Source organism: Sorex fumeus, unplaced genomic scaffold, assembly GCF_029834395.1.
Source record: "Sorex fumeus unplaced genomic scaffold, SorFum_2.1 ptg000013l, whole genome shotgun sequence".
In the NCBI taxonomy this organism is placed as follows: Eukaryota; Metazoa; Chordata; class Mammalia; order Eulipotyphla; family Soricidae; genus Sorex; species Sorex fumeus.
In genome coordinates this window covers 6,610,096-6,619,041 of record NW_026606070.1, presented here as the reverse complement: position 1 = coordinate 6,619,041, position 8,946 = coordinate 6,610,096, and the positions used below count along the sequence as shown (strand labels likewise).

The window sequence follows — 8,946 nt, the reverse complement described above, 5'->3', positions numbered from 1 at the left end:
CTGGGTCACATCTGGCAATGCTCAGGGGTTACTCCTGGCTCTGCCCTCAGGAATTATTCCTCGCAGTTGCTCAGAGGCCCATATGGGATGCCAGGGATCGGACTCGGGTCGGTTGCTTGCAAGGCAAACACTCTACTGGCTGTAAAATCACTCCAGTCCTTTGTGCGGAACTCTGAAAGCTGGGAAAGATTATGTAACCAAAGCTTCCACAACAAAATCTGCGTATGACCTCAGACCTGTAAACAGTCTCAATTGGCTATGATGATGATCAATGTGAAAAGGAGAAAAAGTTAAAGACAGAAAGGATGCGGGACTGGGGGCAGACAATAGAAAACCTTAAACAAGCAGGGAACTTTGAGCTGAATTTGGAGAACGAAGGTTCACGTATTTTTCCTGATCCACACGAAAGAGACAATCATTCCCAGCTACCCAAGGCTCAAAATGCAACAGACCCTCCCACAGGGGGGCAAGAGTAGTGTCAGAATCTCAGGGAGGATTTGGGGAGTGGGGGAGACAGGAAGGACACCTGAGATTTTAGAGAGTGTGATTTGAGCCTAATATTTCTTCTATTCCTCACCAATCTCTCATCCCCTCTTTCCCTCCCTTGAAAGGAAGGGGACCATGAAGGAACCTGAAAGGAAAACTTTCCTCAAAGTGCTTCCTGCTCTATTTCAAGGGTGATCGCATTTCCTAAACACTAAACAAGGCGATTTCAGCACTTGTTCATAGAATACGTGCGCCCAAAGTGCCACTGTAAAAAAGGTTCGTAAATTTGAGAAATCCCACATATCTTATATCCCCTTTGGAGTCAGGGTCCTTGTCAAGACTCCGCTGCGTTGGATGAGACCTGGACCCTAGCTTGAGCTAGCAATAAAGTGCCTTTGCTTTTGCATTATTGTGTGTGGACTTAGCGTCTCCGCCACTGGGGACCTGAAATTCGGGCACAACAACTGGAGATAGGTCTTGTGTGATCGAACGCCAACATCTGCTTTTTTTTTCCATTTGAGTTTTAGGCTCTGTGGTTTACGGTATTGTCAACGGTAGATTTCTTGCATACTCCTTCCAGCACCACACCTCCACCTGGGTGTCTGCCGCCCTGCACCCTGCGTTATCCCAAGGCCTCCCCATCCGGTTCCCCTTCCATTCCTCCCTGCCATCAGCTTCCTACGAAAGACCACTTCTCAGTTCGCTGCCTTGGGCATTTGTTATTCTTTTTTTTTTAATTTTTATTAGTGAGACACCATGAGGTACAGTTGTAGACTTACAAATTTTTGTGCTTGGGTTTCAATTCTACAAAGATCAAATACCCATCGGTTTCTGCATATTCTGCAGATGAAGAAGATCATTCTGTGTCTGTCCTTCTGACTAACTTCACTCAGCGTGATACTCTCCAGATCTATCCACAGAGCAGCAAATCCCATGATTTCAACTTTCCTCCTAGTGGCGTACCATCCCATCATATACGCGTACCACGGTTCCTTTAGCCAGCCACTTTATCTTGGACACTCGGGCTGTCCCCTGGTTTGGGCTATTGTGAATAGTGTAGTAAGGCGCACAGGAGTGCAAATGTCTTTTCCGAATAGTTTTGAGGTCTTTGGGGTAGATGCCAGGAAGTAGAATTGCTGGGTCATATGGCAGTTCAATTCCCAGGTTTCTGAAAATTGTCCATATTGTTCTCCAACCATTTGGACCAGTCGACATTCCCACCAGCAGTAAGTGAGGGTCCCTTTGACCCACATCCAGGCCAACACTGGTTGTTTCTGTCCTTCGGGAGGTGAGTCAGTCTCACTGTGTGAGCTGTATCTCACTGTCATTTTGATTCACATTTCCCTAATGGTAAGTGGTGCACAGCATTTTTTTTCATATATCTTTTGATGCACGTCTTCTTTGAGGAAGTTTCTGTTCATCTCTTCTCTCCATTTTTTGATGGGGATTTTTTTTTCTGCTTTTGTAAGACTAAAAGGAGGACTAGCGTTCCCCTTACTCCCTTGAACCCTTTCTCCCTACAACACTGTATGTCCTGCTCTCCTTTGTCTCTTCACTTCTTCACACAGAGAAGAACCCAGGCTCCGCCTCTCTTGCCTCCTTTAACTCTCCCAAAATGGCTTGATTTAGTGGAGATGGTAAATCCAGCCTCCTGGATACATCAGTGTTCTTCCAGGCCCCTCGCCACTGTCCAGTCCCCGTGTCTGAGCTCGTTAACCGGGTCGGCTAAAAGATAAACCAGCCCGGAGAACACGATGGCACTGTGGGTCTTCCTATATCCTTAACGAGAGGAAAGGGAAGGAGTTAACAAAGGTGCAGAGCAAGGGACAAATGAAAAGATGAGACTAGGCCTGCCTGAGCTTGAGTGACTTACAAATGAGAACGAGGCCGAGGAGATGAGGAGGCATTCCACCCCGCTCTCCTTCCCTTCCTTTGTAAAGTGGCCCTTCTGCTCCCTGGGCCCAGTCAGTCTGCTTTCTCCTTCAAAGCTGTGCTCTGTGCTCCCTCTGCTGGCCCTGACATCACATTAGACATAAAAGCGATTTTTTATGGCCTGCAGAGACGCTCTCTTAAACCTACACTTAAAACTTAAAACTTAAAACTACTCTTAAACATACACTCTCTTAAACCTGTCCACCATTCCCAGCAGAGATGAAACTTTCTTTTGCATTGACAACAATAAAAAACAACCTATAAAGGAAATTGCGAACTGATTCTAATATTTGATGCTATGAAATACCTAAATTATTTCCACCACTTTTGAGGTGCTAGTGAGAAAAAGATTGGTAATACTTAGCCTCTATTCTCAGTAGGACAATATGTAACATTTTTCAAGGGAGAATTTTAGAAAATTTTAGAAAATGCCTTGAATGATGATTTATATATGTTCACTGAATTCATAAAGCCGCACCTCATACAGGCAGTCTGCTTTTATAATGCACATTATTTGAAAGCTGCGTACTAATATGGATTCATAATGATCATTAACAGTCATCCACTGTGTAATAACTAATAGGAGACAAAATTTAGGTTACATCTTTTTATGAATTATATTCAAATGACCCTAAGAAAATGAATTTCAGTGAATACAAAGATCAGTGCTGGAGCAATAGTACAGTGGGGAGGGCGTTTGCCTTGCACACAGCTGACCAAGGTTCTAGACCCGGCATCCGGTATGGTCCCCTGAGCACCACTAGGAGTAATTCCTGAGTGCAGACCAGGAGTAATCACTGAGCATCACCAGGTGTGACCCTCTCCCAAAGTAAATGAATACAAATATCCCTCAATAATAACATCAAAATCAGGACCAGGTTTCCTGGACTCCAAGTCCCTTTAGCTTCTCCCAACTCCACTGTCGTGACTCACTGTTCAGAACTACCCAAGGTTCTCCTACAACTTCCCACGTATAGAAGAACAGCCTCAGCCAACAGTCAACAATAGTGTTCTACATTATGTTCACACAGAGCACAGCACTGGGTGCTCTACAGGAAGCCATCGTCTTTCAAGAGTTTCAGTATAACGTAACAGGAGCTGTATGAAAGTCATTAGATACAGCAAAACGATTATTTTTTAACATCCTAGTAATGGCCAGCTTGAAAGACAATGGGGAACAAATTCCAGTGAACAGGACCATCAAAGTACAGTCCCCAAAAAACTTTTGAAAGTTGTCATGATTTTAGGAAGAAATTTTCAGAGCTTCTAGGGAATGGGAAAACACAACTTCAAACTATACTACAAAGCATTAGTAACTAAAACAGCATGATATTGGAAAAAAGACAGACCCACAGGCCAATGGAATAGAGCTGAATATCCTAACACAAACCTTCAAATATAAGATTACTCTAATTTTTGATAAAGGAGCAAGAAATGTGAAGTGAAGCAAGGAAAGCTTCTTCAACAAGTGGTGCTGGGAAAACGGACAGCCACACACACAATATATATATATGTATATATATATGTATACACACACACACACATATATATATATATATGAACTCAGACCTCTCTCTAACACTGGGCACAAAAGTCAGATCAAAGTGGATTAAATACCTCAATATCAGATCTGAATGCATAAAATACATGGAGGAAAATGTAGGTAGAACCCTACATTACATTGAAGCTAAAGACATCTTTAAGGATGAAACACCACTGACCAAGCAATTTTAAACAAAGATAAACAAATGGGACAACATTAAACTAAGAAACTTCCACACCTCAAAAGAAACAGTGACCAAAAACACAGAGAGAGCCTACTAAATGGGAAAAAATATTTACCCAATACCCATCAGACAAGGGGTTAATATCTAAGATACATAAGACACGGTAGAACTTTACCAAAAAAAAAAAAAAAAAACTCCACTCCCATTAAGGAAAAATGGGGAAAGTAAATGAACAGAAATTTTCTCAAAAAAGAAATAGAAATGGCCAAAAGGCCCATGGAAAAAAATGTTCTATATCCATAATCATCAGGGATATGCAAATCAAAACAACAATGAGGTGTCATCTTACAACACAGAGACTGGCACACATCAAAAAGAACAAGAACAAACAGTCCTGGTGCAGATTTGGGGAGAAAGGAATTCTCATTCATTGTTGTGGGAATGCTGACTGGTCGAACCTTTCTGGAAAACAGTATGGTCATTCCTCAAAACACCAGAAACTGAGTTTTTATATGACACAGCAATACCACTTCTGGGAATATATCCCAGGGGTGCAAAAAAGCACAGTAGAAATGATATCTGCACTTGTATGTTCATTGCAGCTGTTGAAGTTTCAAAAGAGTTTGGAGGATCTAAAGCAACTTGGCAGTAGCCTGGTTTTTCCTGGTGAGAAAGAATATGTAATGAAATGTACTGGGATGGTAGAGTTCAGCGTTAATGCTAAATAAGGGGGAATGTCTATGCTATTGACTATGGGATGGTGGAAAAGATTCCCCACTTGGTTATTTCCATGGGATGAAGGAAGACAGAATCCTAAGGAGGCAAGTCAATTAGCCTGGCTGGGTCAACACTGGGGGGGTGAAAGGTGATGGAGGTGCTGATAAGAGGTCTGCCAATAAATTGGTAATTCCAGGACTTGTTTCCCAGGTGAGAGAAGGTACAAGAGTTATTCATCCATAACAACACAGTGAGAATTTGATATGTTGGCCAGAGTCCTGACACACCACAGAATAGCATGAGAAAGTAGGTCAAAGGTTTCCTTATGCCAGCAAGGACCCCGAAGTGACTCAAAATGAACCAGAATGCCTGACAGGGGGCTGAGGTTCCAAGTGGAGCAGGTGTATTGGTGGCTGGAGGGAAAAAACAAATGTATCAGCAGTAGAAGAAACCCTACTAAGATGTAGGCTATAAATCCAAATTTCTCCCCCTGCACCAAGTTCCAGGTTCACAGAAGCCACCCCACACAGAAATAAAAGAATGTAGAAATCCTAAGTGAGAAAACCCAGCACTGACTTGATTGATGATACTCAGACAAGAGTTGTGGTATACATTAGATTTTTACATGGCATTTGAAGATTATACAAAGTGAATTCACCACACCTGCTTTATAGGACCGTCTCAATATATTAAAGTGACACTGCGATGGGGTAGGTCCAGTACACACCTCTCTACCAGGTACTTGGTCATTACTACTGTTTGTGATGGAAATGACCCGTGACTTTCAACTCCACTGCTTACTACACAGTAAGATGTATTGCAGTGTGTCCCAGCTTATTGAGATGACTGGAATCAAGAGTATCCAAAACACTTACTCAGAAATAACAAATTCCATTTTCTCACGTATAAGTAATGTGACCCGTGTTTTGTATTCAGTCACTCTACCTGTAACACAAAACTTTACCTTTCAGCAGTTAAGCTACACTGATTTTAAATTATCGTTTATATAAAAGAATACGTGAATCAAGAAGGCATTTCTCTGAGGAGATCCAGTCCCGAGTAGTTTTGCTGACTGTTTGTCAAATCCATTCTGATTGCATTACATGAAAACAAATTTAACTGACTTCCTGTCTTCACCAGCCACCACACACCTCAGAAGGTTACTGGTCACTCTTCCGTTAACACGGTGTTTCCAGAGTGAGAATGGCATCGATCAACAACACTGCGCTCAAGTGTGCTGGGAGGGCAGCCAAAAAGGAACCTTCGTTCACTGTTGCTGGTCAGAACGTCACCTGCAGCCTCTATAGAAAACAATTTGAAAATTTTTCCCAATAAATAAATAAATAAGAAGAATGGAACTCCCATTTCACCCACTATTCCACTTCTAGCAATTGGCTCCCAAAACAGAAAAAGTTGAATGAATATGATCACTGCAAACACTTAGAACAATAGTCAGGCTATGGAGGCAACCAAGTTCCAGCAACAGATGAATGGATCAAGAAGTTGTGGTTATAGGGGCCAGAGGGGTATAGGGCTATACTTAATGGGTAAGGCGCTTGCCATGCACACAGCCTACCTGGGTTCAATCCCCAGCACCCCCTATACTCCCTCAAGGCTGCCAGGAGTGATCCCTTAGTGCAGAGCCAAAATTAATCCATGAGCATCAATGGTGTTATCCAAGCACCAAAGAAAGAGAAAAAAAGTTGTGATACATATACACAACTAGAGTATTATGCAGCCCAAGGAAAAGTAAAGCCAGGCAGTTCGAGACAACTTAGATGGAACTGGAGAGTGCATACTGAATGAAATAGGCGAGAGGCCAGTGGGCAAAAGCAGGATTATCTCACTCATCTGTGGAACACAGAGAAGCAAATCAGGGCACGGACAATGTCAACTGATAATAAACCGCAGATGCTGGAACACAGAACCAAGAGTGAGTGCCAGGTTTGAAGTGCAGGGGATGAAGTACTTGACTGGAAGTAACTCTGGAATACAAGTAGAGGGTTCTCAGCACATACATGGGTGATGCTAAAACCATGCACTAAAACCATAATGTTAATTAACAAATAATGGGGGGCCAGGGGAGGGAATGAATGTCAGGCAGGAATAAGGTGGGAAGATGGTCATGGGCACCTTGATCGTGGGTTGTGCAGTGATCTTGTACATCAATACAACTTAAACACTATTGCAATCCTATTGCCTAAACCGCAATACATACATTTTAAAATAAAATAAAGCCCTGTTTCCCCAAGTGTGTGATACAGTTTCGGAACTTCTGCTTTAAAGCAACATCACTGGGGGCTAGGAAATAATTCTCATCAATGTATTTATTAACAAGAAAGACGACTGCATATTTATGGTAAGTGAAGCACTGTTGCATAATTGTGCAGTGCTCAGGGGACCATACGGGATGCTGGGGAACGCAAGTCGACTCAGTACAAGGGAAACGCCCTCCCCGCTGTCCTATTGCTCCAGCTCCACCAAGGCTTCTTGTGCTAACCAAGACATTGCTATTTTGTTGTATTTTAAATCACGGTCTTTTACCTGCACCAGGCTGCAAATAAATCACAGGCAGGAAAGCCTCGTGAAGCAAAGTGTAGCTGAAGCGATTTTAAAGAAGACCGACCGGGGAGGCAGGACTTGAGTCAGTCAAAGCAAGTTTTCCAGAAACTTCGCCCAAGTCTCAGCAGATGCTCCGCTCAGGCGGCGATGGCACCGCCTCCTGTCAATCAATGACCCCCGCGCCAATCAACCGCTCCCGCTTCCCTCTCAAGCCCCGCCCCCCTGAAACTCATAGCCCCGCCCATAAGCCTTAGGCCCCTCCCTAAGCCCCGAGTTCAAGAGCCCCGACCCGGAGCCCCACCCCCGAGGACCGTCCCGGAGCCCCGCCCCCCGGAGCCCCACCCTGGAGCTCCGCCCCCGAAGCCCCGGCCCCGCCCCCGAGCCCGAGCCCCGCCCCAGCCCCGCCCCAAGCCCCGCCCCGGAGCCCCGAGCCACTCCCCGGAGCCCGAGCCCCGCCCCCAGCCCCGTCCCGGAGTCCCTAGCCACGCCCCGGAGCCCGAGCCCCGCCCCCATCCCCGCCCCGAAGTTCCGAGCCACGCCCCGGAGCCCGAGCCCCGCCCCCAGCCCCGTCCCGGAGCCCCTAGCCCCGCCCCCGGAACCCGAGCCCCGCCCCCAGCCCCGCCCCGAAGTCCGAGCCCCGTCCCCGGAGCCCGGCCCGGAGCCCCGGCCCGTCTCCAGGGTGTCGCGGGCGTCCAGGGTGTCGCGGGCCGTTAGGCGTGGCGGGAGCCTTTTCCTCCCCGGCCGTCCACTATGACGATCACCTACAGCTGCATCGCTAACGGCCGAGCAGTCCTCGCAGAGCTGGCCCTGACCGGCGGCTCATACAAGGTACCCGCGGCGATCCTTTGGCCGTCCTACCTTTGGCTTTTCGAGGGTGGTGCCCCCGCATACCCGCCCCTCGGGGCGGCCCGGGCACGTTAGGCCCCGCCCCCGCGGAGGTCACGCCCCCAGAGGTCACGCCCTCGCGTCGCCCGGTCCGTGCGCGGGGGATCCCGGGCTGGAGCCGCGCGGGCGCCGCCTAGGGGATGAGCCTGGTACTGCACGCGCCCAGGTGGCCGTCGCGGCGCTCCCGGTCCCTGGGCATTGCTCCTGCACCCCCTTCTGGGTTCGACACGTGCTCGTGTTAAACGTGTGAGAGAGGCGGCAGCGAGAGAGGACGGTCCTCGGCGATGGCCTGTACGTCCAAAGGCTTCATCACCAGCTTTCCTAACCACGGAGAAGGGATTGCAAAGGAGACAGGGGGAGACCCCTCGTGGGACACCCAGTGGGCACTGCTTGCTGAGCACTGAGCGGTGTGGGAGGGAGCCTCGCTTAGGGGCCCCGCGACAGCCCCCGCCGGTGTCAGAGGGGAAGCGGGCAGGGGGGCCATGCAGAGGAAACAGCCGGTGTGTTTGGGGACAAGAATGTGGCTTGTCTGGCATATGTGACCCTGGGAATAAGGGCAATAGATGAGGTCAGAAAAGTGGGCAGAGAGGGCCCGAGAGGTAGTCCAGCAGGTGAGGCATTTGCCCTGCATGCGGCC

General features: G+C 47.2%; 1 protein-coding gene across 1 annotated transcript in view; it reads left to right on the top strand.

Annotated features, from left to right (window-relative positions):
• The first annotated feature begins 8,167 nt into the window (after positions 1–8,167).
• Positions 8,168–8,946, top strand: part of LOC130020718 (vesicle-associated membrane protein 7-like) — a 46,120-nt gene continuing 45,341 nt past the window's right edge. Inside the window, exon 1 of the mRNA XM_056111387.1 lies at positions 8,168–8,252. Coding sequence (XP_055967362.1) covers positions 8,175–8,252 — 78 coding nt within the window. The 5' untranslated portion in view covers positions 8,168–8,174. The remainder of the gene's footprint in view (positions 8,253–8,946) is intronic.